General features: G+C 39.1%; 1 protein-coding gene across 4 annotated transcripts in view; it reads right to left on the bottom strand.

Moving 5' to 3' along the window:
• The window catches only part of ptch1 (patched 1), a 78605-nt gene that overhangs the window by 30823 nt on the left and 25981 nt on the right, over positions 1 to 21801 (bottom strand). For 3 of the 4 annotated variants that reach the window (XR_013886674.1, XM_080188792.1, XM_080188793.1), the window contains exons 4-14: positions 21607 to 21676; positions 21366 to 21457; positions 18792 to 18990; positions 18435 to 18556; positions 14587 to 14734; positions 13067 to 13198; positions 10752 to 10907; positions 7490 to 7588; positions 6464 to 6589; positions 3236 to 3354; positions 1598 to 2003 (exon numbers count right to left, since the gene is read on the bottom strand). Coding sequence is in view for 3 of the 4 variants with exons in the window: in XM_080188792.1 (XP_080044918.1) it covers positions 1598 to 2003; positions 3236 to 3354; positions 6464 to 6589; positions 7490 to 7588; positions 10752 to 10907; positions 13067 to 13198; positions 14587 to 14734; positions 18435 to 18556; positions 18792 to 18990; positions 21366 to 21457; positions 21607 to 21676 (1669 nt within the window). In the remaining variant the exon portion in view is untranslated. Of the gene's footprint in view, positions 1 to 1597; positions 2004 to 3235; positions 3355 to 6463; positions 6590 to 7489; positions 7589 to 10751; positions 10908 to 13066; positions 13199 to 14586; positions 14735 to 18434; positions 18557 to 18791; positions 18991 to 21365; positions 21458 to 21606; positions 21677 to 21801 lie in introns of those variants that run through there. The other variant, XM_080188795.1, reaches the window with a different exon arrangement.

Here is a 21801-nt window from a genome sequence, read left to right as displayed (position 1 = left end):
AGTAGTCCCGTTCTATTTCTCCAAAGATAATAGACAAATCCCGGTGATAAGCATTCGCTGAGATATTTTCTGCAAACAGTAGATTTAGATTCATAGAAACCCTACCGTATAGAAAGAGGCCATTCGGCCCACTGAGTCTGCACTGACCACATTCCCACCCAGACCCTACCTACATATTTACCACTAATCCCTTTAACCTATGCAATTCAGGACACTAAGGGCAATTTTTAGCATGGCCTATAACCTAACCCACACATCTTTGGATTCCTTAATTATAATAATCAGATATTTCAGAGATAGATAATATACAGGAAATGGAATGTAGATCTTCTGAACTGACTGAGTAAAGTATTCAAATCAAACAGGGTGACAGGTTGGAGAAGGAGTGAATCAGGAGATCGGTATCAGCTGAGTGGTAGTAGTGGAGAATAAAAAAGGAAAAGAGAGAAAAAAATGGGTAGTGGGAAGGGTAAGAGACAGGAAAGGCATTTAAAAATGGCTGTGCTTCAACATTTTAATTAAAGCCATGTTATTTTTGCCTGTCACATTTCTAAGTTACTGACTGCTCAAAATAATTACAGCTCCAATTAACTCCCTTTCAGTAAGGTTCAAATTAGAGTTTAATGCAAGAAAAACACAATATTCCAAGGGCACTTGCAGCTAACACTATCATGATAGGTCTTTTGATATTCTAAAGGCAAATTGTAGCACAATCTAAAGATGAGAAATTAGTATTGCATATACACAATGCCTCTTTTGAACTGAATGTAGGAGCTTTTAATACACTTAGAAATGGAATATTATGACCCATACAGCATTTAAAAAAAAAATAAAACAAATCTTTGGCAGCCGTCTATGTCATGACATGATGGTTTGCAACTTGGATAAAGCATCACCTGGTGTGATTCAGGAGCCCATTATAACATGGCAGTCTTTGTTGCACTTGCTGAAGAAGATAGTGGGCACAGAAGATGCAGGATTTGTTGCTCTCTTGTTTTCTCAGGGGCCTCTTCTCAACCACTGACCTTTCTGCATCTCCTTTCCTTTTCCAATACCCACATAGGAACTGAAGGAGGTTGCTTGGTCTATCACCTCTCCTTTGGTCCATTTCCTTCCCTTCTACCATGCTGCGCTGAGCTTTGATTTTTCACATATTTATCCATTTCCTTTTTAAACGCCATTATCGATTCTGGTAAGGCATTTCATATCCCAATAACTTCATGGACAAAAAATTTCCTCAATCTTTGCTTTTTTTAAAAAAGTTTTACCATTTACACATTTCTCCTCCATTCCTCTCAAATTATACATTTGAGATCCATTGCTATCTATCAAATCTCTTAGTTTGTATATTTCTTCCTGAAGTCGTTTACAGTTTTGTTCACAATCAAACATGTTCCTATTTTTGTATTGTCTGCAAATTACCACCGCTAATTTTGATTGGAATGAGATGTTGGACTATTCATTCCACCAATTCAATGTCACGGATGTAAAGTTTAAAAATGGTTCCCTATATCTACCCAGGAGGTTGAGTGCAAAGGCCTTGTTATTATTTCAGCAAACAGTAAACAAGGTAAAGCTGGTTAGCCTTAGTACTCACCTTCGTTGTTGGCTTTAGCAACAGTGGTGCATAATGTTTCTCGGCAAAAGAAGAGAGAGTCCATTTAGTGCAGGGTGGATCTACACAGTTACGGTTGGGGTCTGTAAACTGGGAGAGAAGATCCCGTGTTGAGCTAGCAGTCTCTGGGCTCTGAGAGCTAAGTGAATCCTGCGTAGTTGGGGTGACTGGCTGAACAGATATTTCAGAGCGAGGCTCAGCAGTTGTATAGTATGCCTGGGTGCGAGGATTGTATTCTGTGCGCAACTGGACAGTAGATTGCATGGTAATTTGAGTTTCGTGGGTAAAATTTTGATTGATGTAAGGTGGCGGTGGTTGGCAAGGATGGTTGTCATTGGTATCTCTATATGCTTGTGACTCAATCTGAATCACTCGGTTGGCACAAGGACTGAAAGAAAGAGAAGAAACATTTCAGCGATGCAGTGTAAAGTTGATACTTAAGTTAATCCTCCGAGTTGCTCATTGTTGCATTTCATAATTTATGTCTTTCATTTTGCATGAAATCCAAGAGATCACCAAATAGACAAACAAATTAGACTTGTAACACTTCAGTCTAGACCAGGGGTCTCCAAACTATGGCCCAAGGGCCACATCCGGCCCGCAGCGGGCCGCATTCAGATTGGAGTTTGGAGATCACTGATCGAGACCTTTCCATGTGTACCAAAACCTCTTGGCTGGAATTCGCTGACATCACCCATGGAAGGGATTCTCCAGGACCGCTGCAGTAAATGGGAATTTTGGCTAAGCACCAAATTCTCTTGGTGGCAGCACTGGCAGGGCAGATGGGATTGAAGAACTCCAACCCCTTGTGTTTTATCCCAATCAATCTGACCTGAAACTCATCAAAGTGTCACAGCGGGCTGAGATTGGAATAACAATAACCCATTTGGGAAAAAATGATGCACAGAACCAAGAAACATTCTACCAAAATTTGGTCTCTTTTCTGATCTGCAAGCCAGCAACATTCCTCTTGTGGCCCAAGAACAATGTGAGAAGCATGCAACAATCTTCCATCCCATCAGCATTAAAGCAACAGAAAGTTTTAGCAGTGCTTACACTTAAAAATTAATACCACTCTTCAAAACTAGATCCTGCATCCTCTGCAATCTAGTACCTAGAATTTACCACCCATTACTCTATCTGTCCACCATGGATGCCTATCGGTTGTAACAAAGACCAACTGCATACAAAAATGTTAGCTATTACTCTAAATTTCTGATAGCATTACTAATTTTTTTTTTCAGTGTCAACAAGAGATCTTACAAACTTTTCAGATCGGTATTAATAAACTAATGTTTTTTTAAAAATGGAATGACAACTTTTAAGCATTTACACGTGAAAGGAATTAATCAGTTCTATTAAAATCCATGAGAAAATCTGTAATTCTCTTCTATAGACCATAACTTTCTGATTTATCTGTTACATTTTAAGGGCCAAGAGAGTTTATTGCTCTTCAAACAATTCTGCTTCTAGTAAATTAGCTAGTCAAAAAGAGTCATAAAACTCATTCTTATCCCACTCCTCAAGAAAAGCAGTGCAGCAAAGCTGTGAGGTCTATTATTCACATACCACAGAATCTTTAGGAGATGTACAAAAGTCAGCTTTTCAGTTGGCCCATACCTAGTAAAACAGCAGAGGATGTCGAGTCTCCTATCTTCCCTGCGGTAGAGGTCCATGCTGAGAATAGCAGGGAAGATGAGCAGAACCATGGCAAAGTTAAATACCACAACAACAGCAGCCTGGAAACGAAAATAAAAGACAGCCCGTTTGAGAAAAGAGAGACAAAGTAGACTGTGTGGATACATTGCTGGAGGTATCTGGACACATACGTAACTTATGTTAAGTAATCACAGCAACAAAATTGTTAACCTTTCATAATTTAAGGAACAACGGTTTGCTCTTGGGGGAGGAGGGTAATTCTCACAACTAGTTTACATAAATAAATGAATAACAAACGCTAATCACATTCCTTCTAAAAAGAGTTTTAACTTTTCCATATTTAATACTATTCTGTAGCTTTGTTTTGCCATGTATTGCTCACACAATTAGTGTGATTCACCTAGATCAATGTACCCCTAGCCATTTGTAACTTATATGGCATTTATCAAAAAGAACAAAGGCTGGAATCAACATTCCATGTAGTAATGTGCATTGCACCACAACTATACAATAAGGGCAGCAATGAAAGGCTAGCACTGGTCTCTGGAAATCTGTGATAGTTACCTTTTGTTTGCTGTTGTACAAATCGCCTTAAAATAAACATCAGAACTTATTTAGAGTCCTGAATTTTCATGGCTTAAGTATAAAAACTATTAAAAAAGGCAGAGGTATATTATAATGAACTGTTGTTTTAGTAAGATTCTTCAATTTTAGAGTTACTTTTTGAAATAATTATATTTTGCAGTGCTAATTCAAAGAAAAGAGTAAAATCCTTTTAGGAGTGTTTTCTGAATGAACATACCAACTCTGAGTGGAGTTGAGCTTTAGGGACTTATTTGTGTGTGTTTTCAAGCAAATAACTTTTTTAAAAATTAAACAAACAATTCAAACATGCATCATCAATAGTTTGTAGTGAAACTAGTTACTTCATGCTAAGGTTAAAAAGAATGAAAGCCTGTGCATGCAGTACACAAAGAGAAGCCAGCATGACTGGTTGGTAGGGGCCCAGTCCAAGGTACATGCTGTATCCACCATTCCTGGTAGACCACCCAGAGAGAATGAGTGTAATGCATAGCCAGAGGTGATGAGCAGATGATGAGGCCTGTCATCCACAATTCCCACCTTACTTCTGCCTGCTTGCAACTCTGCTAGATCCTCCCTTTGTTGATCCTTTCAATACCCTGTTCTAAACTGCTGCGACAGCTTTTTTTCAGCGTGCAAGGCAGGGGTCTACAAAGGTTAAGGAATTGGAGAAGTTGGGGGGGGGGAGCTAGAAAGGCCATTCACCACATTTACTCAATCTACCACAACGCTGCCAAGGATTTATTTTTCTCCTCTTCAATATACAGAAATGCTTTCCATTGAAACCTATTCATACTACATAAATAAGTACACATAGGTGTATTTAAAAATACTTCACCAGTCTTTTTTGCAGGTCTGTGCAAGTTTCACAAAATTGCCAACTTAGATCTGATCACCTTAATAAGTTTGTCAACTGTGACACCAAAAACTGATCAAATTTAGATCTGTTACTCAACCAACAATTCAGAAGGAGAAAACTATGCCAAACATTTCAAGCAAAACAACAGGAAAAAAGGAAAGAAGAAACCATTGACATGCAAGACTGGAACCAGACTGCATTTGCAAGAACTAATCAGGAAACCATTCACTCTCCCTCAGCGGCTGGATTGCTTTACAGATACTGGGCCTCAAAAGACGTGGATACTTTGATAATTATCTCACACCGTCTTAAGGAAAAGGTCAACGTCAACTCCCTCTTTGAAACATAAATCAACTGGAATTTTTTTTTTGAAAAATCATGAAAAGTCAAACAAAGCTGAAAAAGATGAAGCACGTCCTCTTTCTGTTTAAAGTTGCAATCAATGCTAAACTTCTGCTTTGCCAGCCAATCACAGTGATTTGAACAGGTGCTTTGGGAACTCAAACTTCTATCATCAAAGGATTGGAAGATTGAAAATTTGCTTCTGTACTTTCTATCTTGATATCAAGTAGAAACCAAACAGTTGTCCAAACATTTTCTCATCCTCTTCATTTAAAAACAACAATTACTGTAACCACATTGTCACTCCGAGATTTGAAGCTCTGCCTTTGCGGCAACGTCTAGCTGCTGAAATTATTATCTCAGGTATCAAGAAAAATTACAACCCTTCACTTCCGCTGGGGAGGTTAGAGGTCAAGCAGCATGAAAAATGAGTGGAGACACAGGTTACAAAAAGCAAAATTACTCTTCTGAAATAGTACAGTTTATCTGCACTGCAGAGGTTAGTTGACCTCATAAATTGTCTCCATGTTAAGCTGAAGCAATTATGTCTCCAGTCAGCAATATTACAAAGGAATATGATCTGCGTTGAGTTTATGAATATCAGCTAGCCCGCGGTACTTACCTTTTGATGCTTTTGGAAAAATGCTACTCAAAACCAAAAAATGATTTACTTGCTATCATATTTAGAATGTAGGCTTTTAGTTAGAATCAAGGCCAATTAATTGAGCACTTTGACTGGACGCGATCCAGGATGTTTTACTTAGCAGTTGGATTACTTTAGAAAAATAATGCTTTTGTAGATTTGTGGAGCAGGAATTTCACTTTAATTACTGGAATAATACTACTAGATTATTGTTTTAACCTACCTATGTAGCAATAATGATGACTGCAGCCTTCTATACATACAGCCATAAAGTATTAAATAAGTTCTCAAGGAATTTTGCTTCCAGTGTTTATAGTTCTGGCAAGCAAGGTACCATTATAAATACCATTAAATGCTGACCACCTTCAAACTGCAAAGAATTTACCACAGTTTCATGGCAATTGTAGAAATGCTCCAGAAGTATTTTTCTCCCAACAGGAAGCTGCTGAATAAAGGCACCTCTGCGTTTTTCTATCGTGACAACTTGTGGACAATAGTGTGTATGTCAGCTATATTTCTCCAATCATCCATTAAAAGATAACTCGTGGTTCGCATGTTACCACAATAACATTATTGATAAAACAGTAACACTCACTGAACTGCACACATGTTGCTGTTTTATTAAATCACAAGGCACTCATTTACAGAATTTCAGAGAGTGCACTTTATTTTGTAACAATTTAACATGTAGCTCACTCATTAGCAATGACAGGGACATACATAATTTTCCAAAAAATGGACTGACGGATGTTGGTTCACTTACTTGTAAGGAAAATGCTCTTAGAGCAGGGATAGGTATTAAAGCAGCCATGAAGAAGGCAGTCACATTGCTGATGGAGGTAAGGGCCACACTTGCTCCAGTTCTCTTTAGACATTCTCCTGTTCGGTCCTGTGGAGGGGCATAATTAGGTGGAAGATTATCAAAACAAGATTTATGATGGCTTTTCCCATAAAACATCAAATCCCAAGTTGTTGTTTTTGAAGGAACATAATAAACTTTTCATTTGTAGTAAGCTAGAAACTCTATGCAACCTCCAGTCTCTCTCCACGCCATAAAACAGTTGACTTCTTTAAGATGATCTAATCATATGTTAAATCTTCTCCTCACAAAATACACCACAATCCTATTGTGCTGGAGAAGAATAGTAGGCATTTTTCATCAAAGCTGAACAATTCCTGTTTTTGATACACTATTCTTGCATTATCCTCATATTTCAGCTGATGGTATATCTGCAGGGCTTCCAACACAGAATGACGCTCCTTTTTCTAAAAAAAGGGTGAAGCAATATAATGCTGGACCACACATTGAGCTAGTCTGTCATTCAAAACCAGAGGGATAATGTTTTTCTACCAAAGGGAACTGTTTACTTTTTGATTTAAAGCACATAAAAGCTCCAGCAGAATGAGACAGTCAAAATGCTTTAAGCTTGCTAACAAAGACACTGGGAACTGAAGAGTCAGTGTATATTGCGTGCAGAGAGTTAGGGGAAGGCGGAATTGGTTGGTGCTGGGAAGAAAGTCAAGCAAATATGAGTCTCTTTTAAATTACTTGTTATTGAACTCCAGAAGCCCATACCTTGGTTATAGACATTAACATGAGTTTTGTTAAAAGCCAATTAAGGTTGAAGCGAGTACTTTCTATTCAAGTACTTCCCCATCTCCAGCTACAAATGACACTTGCTCTGAAATATCATCAAATATGCCAAGCAAAGGACATTAGTACAACAAAGAAACAAATTGTAAGGACATTCACTTGCCAGCTTCCCTGAAATTAAGTTTTTATTCTTACCTCAAATGGAATCTTTTTATTATGTCCTGTTTCACTGAATGCATGTGCCAAAAGGAAGACATCGTCCACTCCCACACCAAGAGCAAGAAAAGGCAAAACCTGCAGATAAAGGCACATCAATACAATCTAAATTTAACACGTATCTTAAATGCGGAATTAAAACTTATTATTAAAGCAGTTCTGATGAAGTAACTAATATTACCAATATGCTACATCAGTGAACTGAATAAACAAATATCACAAAATATTTTTCATCTGCATTTAATTCCATGAAGTGCTTGGAATGCTTGGTCCAAAATCCAATAAAGTCCCCAGGGATCAAAATTCCAATTGGTTTGCTTCACTGACAGAAGTATGGCTGGGGAAGCTGTATTTGTGCTAATGCTCTCAACCTCATCTCACATTGCAGGGACAAAGTCATCAGCATATACAGGGCAAGCCACTGGCATCCATGGGCATACTGGTAGAGTCTAACCTGATTTAGCAGCAGATTGATCAAAAGACACTCTGCTAGATTATGTTTAAGGCTCTCTTAGGGTTCAAAAATTAAAAAAGCATTTAAAACTCTCCACTTCTAAAGGAACCCTTGAATTACGATGGAATACCTTTGCTTGGTAAGGATTTGGTGCCTTTTTGAAGGCTTCAAAACCTCACACCAACTCTTAGTTGTCCAGGAATTCTCCCACTCACACCCCAATGATGTGGGGGGGATGTGGGGTGGACGTGGATTGAACATTTTCCCATAGCCTCCCATACCTGAAATATGGGACGGAATCTCAGATGAACCAGGTTCCACCCCATTCTCTGGCCTTCGGTCCGGAGATCCGCTGGGATTCCTTAATATTTAAGTATTAAGAATAAGTACTTAGAGACATTTCTCTATGCTATAGGTGCTGTATAAATGAAAGTTGCTGTTGTAATAGTAGTGACATTAAACTTAATCATTTGCAAAAAAGATTAAGGCCATTTATTCTATTAGCACTTAGTCCTATTTTAGTTCTCTGTAACATTTGTACATTTTTTGGCTTACCAAGTTTTTAAGGTCAGGAAATTAAATGCATTTAGATTTCAAATTTGGGATTAATTTGCGTGAGGATTACATTTTGAATTAGCAACTGAACTGCCAGTGCTATAGGTTTAATGAGCAATACACAATTACACAAAATGCCCAATGCAATCTGAGACTGTGATGTATATTTCACTGATCAAACAAAGTACATTTCCTTGGTGATAGTGGCCAGAATTCTCTAGCTGTTCAAGCTGGCAGGATTCTCTGGTCTTGCTGATGGCGCATGTTCCATGGCAGGTTTCCTGGCAACGTTCAGTAGCTTCAATGGGAATTCCCACAGACAGCAGCAGGACCAGGGGATCCCACCACCAGCGAACGGCACTCAGCTGAGGAAAACGCTGAGGGGAGGCCAGAGAATCCTGCTGAGTAGTTCAGGATAACCAGTGCTAGCAAACCCATGACAATACACCTTGGTCTACTCCAGAGGTAATCAAAGTACTGCTACAAAAGGTCAAAAAAGCTGCAGTTCACAGATGACTCAATTTAATTGGAAATCAACTTCATAATTCTTTTGAGAGGTAGTTAAAATGCCATGTGTTCAGGTCTAAATCAGAGAGATTTGTGACCATGATAAGGCTTCCATTGTTAACACTAGTAAATCTTCCTCCCTTGCTTTGGTGGCAAAACACTAGACCCATCAGCAATTAGGTTTACCAGTTTGCTTGCAAAATATGGGTGTCTGATTTGCTGGTATAAATGCTGGAAAATTCATGGATATTGTTGCTCTGTAATTCAAGTTAAATATCTGTCAGTTTAATGTAAAAAATGTCTAAAAGGAGAGAAGGAAGCAGAGGAAAAATGTTCCTTTATACTTTTGAGAACCAGATGATTTTTGACAATGCAAGCTTATTTATTTTTAATTCTGTCAGTTTCAGATTTTAACTCAGGTAGGCAAATTAAAAAGAGACAGGGCAAGACTCAGCCTCCCAGCCGAGTGTTCCCTGAAGGTGGAAGGTGGCGTGTTGTTTGTTAGTGGGGGATTCTCTGGTCCCACTGCTGTTGATAGGAATTCCCACTGATGCCACCTCACGCCAGCAGGAAACCCTTGGATGAGGGTGTGCTGCCGCTAAGACCGGAGAATCCCACTGGCGTGAATGGCTGGAGAATTCCGACCATAATATTCTGTTAAAGGCAACAATAATCAAAGCAAGTACTGTGATCAATAAGTACTAACCTCTGAAAGCATCCCATGTAATTCCCTTTCCTGAAAAAATATTAGTTAAGTGATTGCATTTTAAACTATTCCAGTGAGCTGTTCAAGTAATCCAATAGCTGAATGAAACATTGCAAGTAATGTGTTCTGCTGGCATTTTTGGGTCACATTCACTATCTCTAGTGACAGTTTCAGGGCAGCTTTTAAAAATATTTTACTCAAGTATTTTTGCTAAACTTTGGAAAATCAAAAACTCAGCAGAGTGTTTCCTAACCAGTTGGACAACAAAATGAATGCACTGCTGCTAGCAGTAGGAATTCAGAATGCTACAGTCTGATTCCACTGGTTAACTTTGTTGATGATGTGGAGATGCCAGCTTTGGACTGCGGTAAGCACTGTAAGAAGTCTCACAACACCAGGTTAAAGTCCAACAGGTTTATTTGGTAGCATAAGCCACAAGCTTTCGGAGCACCGCCCCTTCATCAGGTGAGTGGGAGTTGTGTCCACAAACAGGGCATATATAGGCACAAACTCAATTTACAAGATAATGGTTGGAATGCGAGTCTTGTAAAGTCTTGTACAAGTCTTGTTTAGTCTTGTAAAGGCTGGCATTTCAACCTTTATCTTGCAAATTGAGTTTGTGCCTATATATGTCCTGTTTGTGAACGCAACTCCCACTCACCTGATGAAGGAGCAGTGCTCCGAAAGCTTCTGGTTTGTGCTACCAAATAAACCTGTTGGACTTTAATCTGGTGCTGTGAGACTTATTACTGTCTTTATTGAGAGAGGGAAAGACAAAGCCAGCTATCCCCTTTGTTTTACTCTGTAAAACCATTATCCACATAGCTTGAGGGGGAACCATTACAATATAATTTATGATTTAATCTTAAAACAAAGCAATAATAATCTGTGGGACACACCTGGAGATAAATTACTCCTCTTTTCATGGTATCATAGCACATGGCATTACTTAGATATGTACAAGACTGAAGAGATAACTTATTTTATTTTGATACAAAAAAATCGACTTTATTTTGTACCTGAGTTGTTGCAGCATTAAAGGAAATTCCAATCAAAGAACACAGGCCCAATCCTGCAGCTACTGACAGTGCAACCAACAAGACACCTGCCAGCCCCACAGCACCCTGGGACTTGGCGGAGTCCCATCGTAGCATGGTTAAACAGGCATAGGCAAGCTGTAAGCAGAACAAGGGAGAAGACAAGCATTAAAATCCAATTTTTATGTCTTCCAAATGAAGAATTACTTAAATATAGCCAAACCTGAAATAAAACAATGATACATACATTTGTCACACTCAAAAACATTGCAGTGATGTAAATTGTGACAATTTTAAGGATATGATCAAACCAGCTTGTTGTTATTGTAAAGTTGTTTGATGTCTCATTATGAAGTGTGGAGACTTGTATGGTTGAACATATACTGTAATACTAACAACTCATAACTACATACATCCTCCAAGGTACAGCCCTGCATGATGGCTGTCTTCATGCTGGCTCCTTCCGGACTCTATTACACACAGCCAACCATCATGTGACACTCTACATCACTAAGTGGGCAGTACTGTTTCCTCAGTCCCACATTAACCCGAACACCCTTATACTACACCTCCTAGTCCTTATCCAAATATATTTACTGTACAATCCTCTTCACTTCCATGCTCCCCTTCTCAACTCTCTGACTTTATAAATTCAGTCTGGAGGCCTGACAATTCTTCCAGATCTCATTTTTGTCACCAAAAGAGAAAATGCTGGAAAATCTCAGCAGGTCTGGTAGCATCTGTTAGGAGAGAAAACAGCTGACATTTTGAGTCCAGATGACCCTTTGTCAAAGCTCATTCTTATCAATTGGGATGAATGATAGTTTCAGTTGATCTGGGTTGACTTTGTTGGTATGATGTTAAAATTGTGGTACTTTATGTTTCCGGCACTTTGTTGTCTCCATCCGATTCGCTTTTTGTGCTCTTTAGAGTGGCAATTCTCAACAGCACATCTGCTTTGTTCAGACACCATGGCTGAAAATTTCCCATCTGACCCGCTGCAGGAATCATAGCATACGAGACAAAAAATACTTGGTGGATGCTTTAAAGGTCCATTGAGCTTGGGTGGGAATTTCTGGCCTTGGAACATGCATGGCTGAAAAATCCCATCCCATGGGTTTGTCCCTTTCCTTCTCAAGGGAATGTTCACTCTGTTTATTCCTAGATTTCTGAAAGACATGCTGGTTAGGTGCATTGGCCATGCTAAATTTTCCCTCAGTGTACCCGAACAAGTGCCAGAATGTGGCAACTAGGGATTGCAGTGTTAATGCAAGCCTCCTCGTGACACTAAGAAAATAAATAAGTAAGAGCAGACCCAGATTATCCTTTCTGTGGGAGCCACCGTGAGCTTGCTGGACACTGACATTTCAAAACAATTGAAGCTTCATTTCCATTTGTTCTATAATTTTAACTCAACGTTTATTTGCTCTCTTATTTTCCAATCATTTTACAAGCTTATGAACCTCGTCAATCACCTCAGCAACCACTCAGGTGAGTTCCATTATTTCAGAGATATCTGCTTTTAAAAGTCTGAATTTGCTCTTCCATACTGTGCATCTCAGCTTTCAGGTTCTTCAGATTGGATTAATATTCAAGAATTTCCTTGCTCTTTTCAGGACGAAATTCCAACATTTCACCAATTCTGGTTGTTAATTTTGCATTCAACCAACTGTTCTGATTCACCAATAACTCCTTTGCTTTCAACTTTTCTCCTTTTTAAAAATTTGCTCAGTCTTTTGTGACCTAGCTAGGTCCCTTGATCTAGCAATGGCCCTCTATGTATTCTGATGGGAATCCTTCAGCCTCCGCCTCTGCAATGAACTTTTCTCTTTAGACAATCTCCATCTGGGTCTTCAAATTAGGTGCGCTTCACTCCGGTTAAGTTTCAGTTCTTCTTCATGCTTTGGGATTCTGGGTTTCTTCTCCAGATTCTCTGGGACCTCGGAGTCCATCCTTCCCTGCCACAATGTTGTACAGTTGTTCTGTGTCTCAGTGAGAGGTCTGGAGGCTTGTGTGGTTGAACACAAATCATTTATTATTAACCCATTGTATACATCTTCAAGGTGTAGCCTGACATTGATACCATCTCCTTCCAGACTCTATTACACAGTCTACCATCATGTGACTCTGCATCACTATGTGGGCTGTACGTTTCCCCAGTCCCACATTAAGCCTTACTCTACCAAACGCCCTTAAACTACAGTAGTCAGCAGCTTCCCTAACATTATCTTTCATTGTTAAAAATGCTGCTGCTATTATTTCGATTGCTGCAGTCTTTGAATCACAGAATGACTTACCATTAGAAGATAGCCACCAGCCACACGTATAACACTAACATTAGAAAATGACTTGAGAATGTCCTCCAGGGTTGTAGTAGAGAATGAAAGAACCTTTTGGGTTGAATTCTGTGCAACACTTTGATGGACAACCTATTGAAAATATACAAAAACAACTTTAAAAGGAGATATTCATTTGATCGCCAATAAACATTTTTACTAAAAATTATATCCAAAACCTATGGTTTTCTTAAAGCTGTTGCAACAAAGGACTTAAGAAAACACCAAATTATTTAATAATTAATCAATTAGATGTCAAGATTCAGTCTCCACATAAATAATTGAATTTTACTTAAGATACAGAGCAATATTTGAAAATAAGATAAAACTATTTCATACTTGTTATCTTACTTGAACTGCATTTCTCATTTACAGACGTTTAATGAATCTCCTATTCTACTTATACGTGAAGCAATCTTTGTTTCTTGCAACAACAACCCCCCCCTACCAACTGACAGTAAAAGTCACTGCTTGGGCAATTCATCAGGTTCTTCTTCATTCAAAATAAAAAATATATCCTGGCTTCTCATTCATGCTCCATTGGCTGGCCAGCACATGGGGTCACAGGCTGTTTTAGAAAGGTCACTGCCCGGGAAACAAATGCCAGATGATGTCACATGACCCTACCAATGGGACTGCAGCTGTGAGCAGATTCTGTGCCTAGCTAATGTTTTCCAGACACCTTTTTTAATAAACAGAGTAACAATCACAGTGGGCGACTGTTGCTCACTTCAGTGTAGGCTTTGTTTGTTTCTATATTATGTTTGTAAATGCAGCTGAAAACAAATGTTATTGTAAGTTTGGTTGAAATATTAACACAACTTTTGTTTGCATTAAAAATACAATCTCCACAGGTAGTATTCCAAAAAAAAGCAATACCAATAACTCTGAATCCCAACAGGTTTATCTCAAATCAGGCACTGCATAGCTTGAGTTTTTTTTGTAGACTGTGCAAGCAAAAAGAGACAGAAGCAGGCTTCACTGCAGGAAGCCACATCTGGAGGCTAAATAGACCATTCAACAGACACATCCTTCCTATTGCACACAGCCATTATATGCAAAGTTTTCTAAACATTGAAATGCAACTCATAGTATTTCCAATTCGCAAATTAAAGGGAAAAGCAAATGCACAAAAGCTTACAACGTTAATGGGATTTTACTTATTTGGAATAAGTTTAAATTATTAAATGATGGTTTTGTAACATATCTGGAATATATAAATGTCTCTGAGAAATCTTTCAAAGAGATTCATGTACAATATACTACCCTGAAGGGCACTGACTATTGTTATGTAGGGCAAATACAGCAGTCATTCAGCATACAGCAAGACCCTACAAATAGATGTATGACTAAAATGTTGTAAAGTGAATATTGTGGCAATTAACTCTTTTAAAATATTACTTACTGTATCTCCTGGTCCAACACATTGGTCTCACTATATATAGAAAAGCACTTTTAATTTACTTTTTTTTCCAGTTTACCTCAACGTATTTCCTTTGCCAGGCCTCTAGAATGGCTGCAGCTTTGTCCGGATTCCAGTTGATATCCGAAACGTCGTAATAATCCTTGAAGTGCTCATACATCTGCTTGGGGGTCATTAACTGAAACATGGTCTGGAAAGCCTGGGCACTGAACAGAAGCACAGAGAGATGGGGGATGGGAAAAAAATAAACATTATCAGGAAGAGAACTCAGTTTACAAAGTCATAAATGAAATGCTCAAGATCTCTCAGCTACTTCTTTCACCCTCTAAAAACATGACTTTTATTAAGCTGGAATACTATTTAAGTGAATGAACTTGTGAATAAATATGCAATGTACCTCTCCATAGTTTGTCTTAAAAGTAATACAAACAGCATGAGTAGTTTTGCTTTGAAGGAGGTCTATTTTATAGGTTAGTTCATTACGTTCTGTATTGTACAAAGTAAAGTTGAATATCACTTAAAACCAGGTTGGAAATCTTTTTTGGGGATGAGAATTTATTTTTATTTCTCACTGCTTACTTCCTTCATGATCTGTTTACAAAGAAGCAGTTCCTATCAATGGTGGGCTTATTATGGTACATGGGTGAAAAAAGGATTGAATTCAAGCCAGGACAAAGTGGAAAATACCACTCTCCCAACACTCCAAAACAAAACATCTTGGACAACTACCCTTTCAGTTTAATAAAATGTCTCCTAAATGATAGCTAAGTGGCTTTATATAACACATTGTGTGGTTTAAGCTGGACCAAAAAACTGATCCACACTAAAATATTATAAATAAACTTGTCTAGATTATATATTTACTTAAAAATATATTTAAATATGGCTATTTATGCACTTCCATACTGGATTCTCCCGTCAATTTGACAGATATGAGTTCAGCAAAAACAATCCAGCTTACAATGATACGAAGATGAGTGGAAAAGCAAATTGCACGGAGTGTGTGGAAAGTCTGCAGAGGGATCTGGATAGGCTGAGCGAGTGGGCAAGGACCTGGCAGATGGAGTATAATGTTAGCAAGTATGAGGTTATCCACTTTGTGGGTATGCCGGCGTTGGACTGGCGTAAACACAGTAAAAAGTCTGACAACACCAGGTTTTAGTCCAACCTATTTATTTGATAATATACTCGCGAGTATATTATCAAATAAATAGGTTGGACTAAAACCTGGTGTTATCCACTTTGGCAGAAATAAAAGTAGGAGGGATTACTATTTAAAGGGCAAAAAGCTGCAGCATGCTATGGTGCAGAGGGACCTGGGGGTCCTTGTGCATTAGTCACAAAAACCCAGTGTGCAGGTGCAGCAGGTGATCAAGAAGGCAAATGGTACGCTGGCCTTTATAGCGAGGGGGATAGAATATAAAAGCAGGGAGGTCTTGCTGCAACTGTACAGGGCACTGGTGAGGCCGCAGCTGGAGTAGTGTGTGCAGTTTTGGTCACCGTACTTGCGGAAGGATATATTGACCTTGGAGGGAGTGCAGAGGAGGTTCACTAAGCTGATACCAGAGATGAGTGGGTTGGACTATGAAGAGAGACTAAATAGACTGGGTTTGTACTCGTTGGAGTTTAGAAGGATGAGGGGGGATCTTATAGAGATGTATAAGATAATGAAAGGGATGGATAGGGTAGAGGTAGAGAGATTCTTCCTGCTTAGAAAGGATAGCAGGACTAGAGGGCACAGCCTCAAGATAAGGGGGGGGGGGGGGGGTGCAGTTTAGATCAGAGTTGAGGAGGAACTTCTTCACTCAAATGGTGGTGAATCTCTGGAATTCTCTGCCTGTTGAAGTGGTGGAGGCTGCCTCGCAAAATATATTTAAGTCACGGGTAGATAGGTTTTTGATAGACAAGGGAATTAAGGGTTATGGGGAGAGGGTGGGAAAATGGAACTGATCCACCTCAGATCAGCCATGATCTTATTGAATGGCGGGGCAGGCTCGAAGGGCTAGATGGCCTACTCCTCCTATTTCTTATGTTCTTACAATCTAGGTTGAAGCTTGTTCATGTGTTACATTAGGCCAATGATTGTTTTAGGTAACTTCTTGTATATGAAGTCATGTTGGAGTGCTGGATGGAAGTATTGACTTTGTGTCATGTTCACTTGTCCTTACACCACTTGATTCCGCTTTCCTCAAATGTTGAAATCTTTTAAGGATTTTGCTATTTCTCTCCAAGAGTGTTTTTTTCCCTCCCATGTGCTGGCATCCAGCTTGCAAGCTCTGAGATTGGTTTCAAGAATGTCTTTATACCTAAGGTTGGGACATCCTGTTCTGTGATTTTCCATGCACGGCTGGCCATAGAGTACTGCCTTTGGTATGTGGGAATTCTCCAAGTCAACCACGTAACCAACCCAGCAAAGCTGAACACTGATGAACATGCTCTCAATATCAGATGTACAGCACTTTGCAAGAACCACGGTATTGGGACTTTGTCCTGCCATGTGATGGTGCAAATAGATCTCGGACAGCAAAAAGTTCAAGTTGCTTTACGTGATGCCAGTAGATTGTCCAAGTTTTACACCCATAAAGAAGTGATGCAAGAACTGCTGGCTGGTTGGGCCACGCTCTTTCCAAAGTCTGTAGTTGAGCCTGCCAAACGTTGAGCAAGCTTTTACCCAGTGATGGTTGATTTTGTCATCCAGCATCAATATCCAGAAGAGGATACTCAAAGATAGCTCCCAAGAAAGCTGAACTTCTGTACTGCACAGAATGGGCGTGTTGCTTATTGTGATTGTGGGGTCTTGGGAGGATGCGTCAGAGGGGTTAATACAAGGTCTCTGTCATCAATGGCACTTCTATACATAACAGGAATTGTGGCCATCAGATCATTTAAATAGCTGTGTCTTTACAAAAATAGTTGTATTTTCTAAGACAAGATCCTCTTTGGTTTACACAAGGTTCACTGCTCAAGTCTTTTCACATTTAACAAAAATGTCTTCTTGGAGAGCTTCCCCTTCCTAGATGATAGCTCAGTGAATATTTACAACATATAAGATTGGATTTCCATGTGGTTTCTGAACCCCACAATCAGGCTTAAAAAGGGAGCAGAAGTCTGCACTGACCAGAATTTAATCCAGGTGACAGGGTTTTACCTGCTGGCTGGCAAGAACCCTAAGTCATCACCTTTTAGCTGTATTCAGTGCCAATCAGGCACTTATGTGTCCAGCAGCATGTTTTCCTGGGATCCAGGACCCTGGGAACTGTGGGCTGATCAAAAGCCAACAGCTCCCCATTGCTGTCAGCACCACTCGGGGTGGATGCTGCTAATACATTCTACAGGACCCATGATCAATAAGGGACCCAGGCCACAGGTAGACGGGGTTGGGATGGTCTTCGGGGAGGGGACTGTGGGAAAGAGGGTAAGAAAGAGCTGGGCTGCTCTGAATGTCCTCCTCCCCTTACCAATGCTAGGTCACTCAGTATGGCTCTGAGTGCCTTTGAGATCCCCCCCACCCCAACCCACCCCATCCCCCTGAGGAAGTTTGCATTTTGTATCTGCTGCTTGTATAAGTATGAGACCCTCAAGTGGGCATTTACAGCAGAAGGTGGCGGAGATGCGACTTCCCACTCTCAGGCCTGATTAAATGTGTCCCCACCCAAATCCAAAAACGCCGCCTAGAGGGTATGAAATTCCACCCACTTTGCGCGAAACAAAGTGATATCCCCAGCAGCATCTGCCCATTCCATAACCAACTCCAATGGAAGATTAAAATTAGGTCTATAATGTGGCCGTGACCAGAGGATCCTTGCTAAGGTTTCAATATTGTGTATTTCTGTTTTCTGATTGTTGCATACTGCAAATGAAACTCTATAACTTGAGGTGTGCAAATTGATTACAGTGGTTGGTTACCTGTGTAGTTTTCCACTGCTGTTCTTTGTGGTGCCTCCTAAAATTAGCTCCTCTTGCCAATGCATGTACTTTTTGGACAGGCCCTGGCAACCACCACTTAACACACGGGCAATATCAAGAGGCTGCAAATACAGTAAAGCATCATTAGACAACTGGGTACCATACAATTATAAACAGTAACGAGACGGTTCATTGTTTCCCACATTTTTCAATTTAAATTCAGACAGACTTTTAATTAACACTTAAAAAATGATCATTATGGCAAATTGTCTACGTCAATGTTTCACAATGAAAGTTCAGTAATAATTACCATGATATGAACCCAATTTAGATAGAACGTCTACAGTTATTACTTACTGTTGTTGAGTTTTTATTAGGGGCAGTATGTGGGCATTCTGGATCTGCAGGATTCAGGCATGGCCGATCCATGTAACCATGTCCAACCCCAGCCTTGTTCAGCATCTCCTCCCAACCATCCACCTCAGACTTTAGGTTCTTCAACTCCTCCAGGAATTCTAACGGGTCAAGATTCGTCCATTGCAACTGCAGTTTACCTCTGTCAAGAAACAGATAAACTCATTCATTAAAAAATAACATCTAAAAGTGTTTACTGCAGTTGGGAGTTGCATTATGAGTTTAGTTACATCATGAACTAATTGATTGCTGCCAGGATTGCCATCCCTATTAAATATGGCTGCCAAAAATCTCACCACATTAGATATCTTAATTTAGTTAAATCTTGCAAATTAAATTAGCATTTTAATTTTGTGTTAAAATTCATTCAGTGCACAATGGGTCAAAGTGAACTTTCTGGGAGGCTCAGTGATGTTGCGGGTTTGCATGCTAATAGTCAGTTGTATGGAGTCTAGTGCCGTTGCATTTATAATTTGCATTGAGTGGGAGGCTGAAAGGATTCCCAGTAGAAAGAATAGCAATTTAGAAAGAAGGACATACCTAGGTGATCTCTAGCACCTCCTGGTGGCTACCAACAGCACTGGAGAGCTGGAAGCCCACCCTACTCTAGTACCAGGCTGAATAGACAAAAATAGGCAAAAAGAATAAAGTCCAAAGATCAAAAAAAACTCACAAAAATAAAGGATTTTGAATGTGAGGCTAAAAAAATGTTTATATATACAGACATTGAAGCGAAAAGAAACACACTATCATATTGTCTAAGTTTCTCAAACTGAAAGCAAATGTACAGCAAAAATGTTGATTGCTTTCCATTTCCAATAAATTGAATATTTCTCTTTCCCTGGATAGTTATTTGTTTCTGTTTAATCTAAAGAAATATAAATATTTTAACAGATATGCTCTTCCAATTTCCGCCTGTTACTTTGATTGATACTGTGAGATGAATTAGTGTTTAATATGAAAGTGTTGACAACCTATGCCTACTGAGACTTTTCCACTGTGAAAATATGATGTCACATTTGCACATTAATAGGATAAGAAACTAGCATCTGGCAGCATCAAAAGATTGTGACATAATGTCTGATTACAGTCCTCCTGTATTATAATAACTGTTTTTCTACTTGAATCAATCATAGTATCTGACCTTTATTACCACTAATGATACCTTACTTCTTTATGCTCTTTGACAACCTGGCAACCGACCAACATTTCCCCCCCCCACCTTTGAATTTCTTCCTGATGCTGACAGACTGGAGAGGCTTTTGGCTGGGTTATTTTGTGGTTCAAACCACATTGTATCTGCTTAACCAGGCTTGAGTCATTATTTCAACCCTCCCAACCAGAAAACACAAAACCCTTATTTACAATTCCATTTTTACATTATCTATTCCCTGTGCTTGCCCACACTGCCAACAAACTCCAAAATCTCAGAGAGAATAAAAAAACTAATGATTCTTGTTAGGATCATTTTCCTATAAATTTACATAATATTCCATGTCTAAATATGAAATGTAAGCGACTGATAAGCAGTCGCATGTGAAAAAATATGTTTTCACTACTCTCTGTTAATTGATGTCAGCAGGCAAAAATCTCCATTGATTGATGTGAATGGGCAGTAGAACAGAGATTGATGGCACCAAATGTTTGCTGTGTGAACTGGGTAAAAAGATTGAGGGGTAAAATATATTGGCGTTTGGTTTTAGGTATGACTGTGGCCAAAACGAGTGACTAGAACCAGGTGGTTTGAGTCTGGCATGAAATTGTACCTCGAGTCTCATTACTATTGAAAGAGTAAGCTGCTGGCTCCTGTCGCAACTCCACAGGCAGCTTGCCCATTTGAAAAATGAATATCGGGTCACTTGCTTCGCTGGAAGTGGCCTAGGAAGTGGGGTTGGGGGAAGGGGTTAGAGTAGATGTGGAACAGCAATCAGACACTGCAGATTTGGGGGAGCACTTCTGTTTCCCCTAGGTCAAAAACAATGGCCACTGAAGAATCTAGAGAGCCTGCTCTACTCTATGCAACCAATTTCTGCACAAATTCCAAAAACAGTTAGTAAACCTACAAATGTAAGACGTCTGTTATAGGTGGCTGGCAGGGACACAAAAATTGCCCCAACCCAATTTTGGGTTGCGTGTTTTTCAGGGATATTTGTACACAGTTTGATCCCAGATCAGTTTATGCATCAAGGTGCAATTTCAGCCTATGCCCATTTCTAAAGCATTTAGTACAGGAGGGTATAGTGAAATAAGTATTAATAATATTCTACAGACAGACATTTTTAAACCAGCACAACCTCAAAATTTCAATATTCTTGACCCTTAGGTCAGAGAAGGAACAAATTAAAATCCTGAATCAATGTATAGGCAATGCTTTACCTTGCAGTTATCTTTATTTAAATAACTCACATTTATAATAAAACGGTATACGCAAGAAAAATCACAAGTAATTTCTAAGAATCTAAATCTATAAGTTTTAATTGATGGAACTAAAACTAGAGGTAACTAAGATTTACTTACGGTAAGTAGACTGTTCCCAACTGTAATTTAGCACCTTCCCAGAAACAATCCAAGGGTGTAATTATTACACAAGGATACAATTTTTCAATAAGCTGGTAAAAATATAGAAGTATCACATTTAGCTCACCAAGTATAGCTAGCATATATTAAAAAAATTTAAAGATGAAACATTACTTTGTCTAATGGAATATGTTTTGATTTTTTAAAGTTCCATTTATTTTAAGGAGGAATCCAAACTCACCCGAGCCATCCAACCAGTTTCCGTTACAAGTGCTCCTGATTTATAACATAAGTTGTCTAAGGTCCACTGTCTGAATGATAAAAAGAACAAAAAAAATAGAAATTCTTAGTTAAAAAAATACACATCGGCAAGATAAACATGAAAAATCACGAAGATTAGACTGCACCTCAACAAGAAGATTGGACCAGACTTAAC

The sequence above is a fragment of the Carcharhinus amblyrhynchos genome, chromosome 5 (assembly GCF_965287045.1).
Source record: "Carcharhinus amblyrhynchos chromosome 5, sCarAmb.v2.hapA, whole genome shotgun sequence".
Classification (NCBI taxonomy): domain Eukaryota; kingdom Metazoa; phylum Chordata; class Chondrichthyes; order Carcharhiniformes; family Carcharhinidae; genus Carcharhinus; species Carcharhinus amblyrhynchos.
The sequence above is the reverse complement of the archived record's forward strand: the minus strand, read 5'-3'. Positions and strand labels throughout refer to the sequence as shown.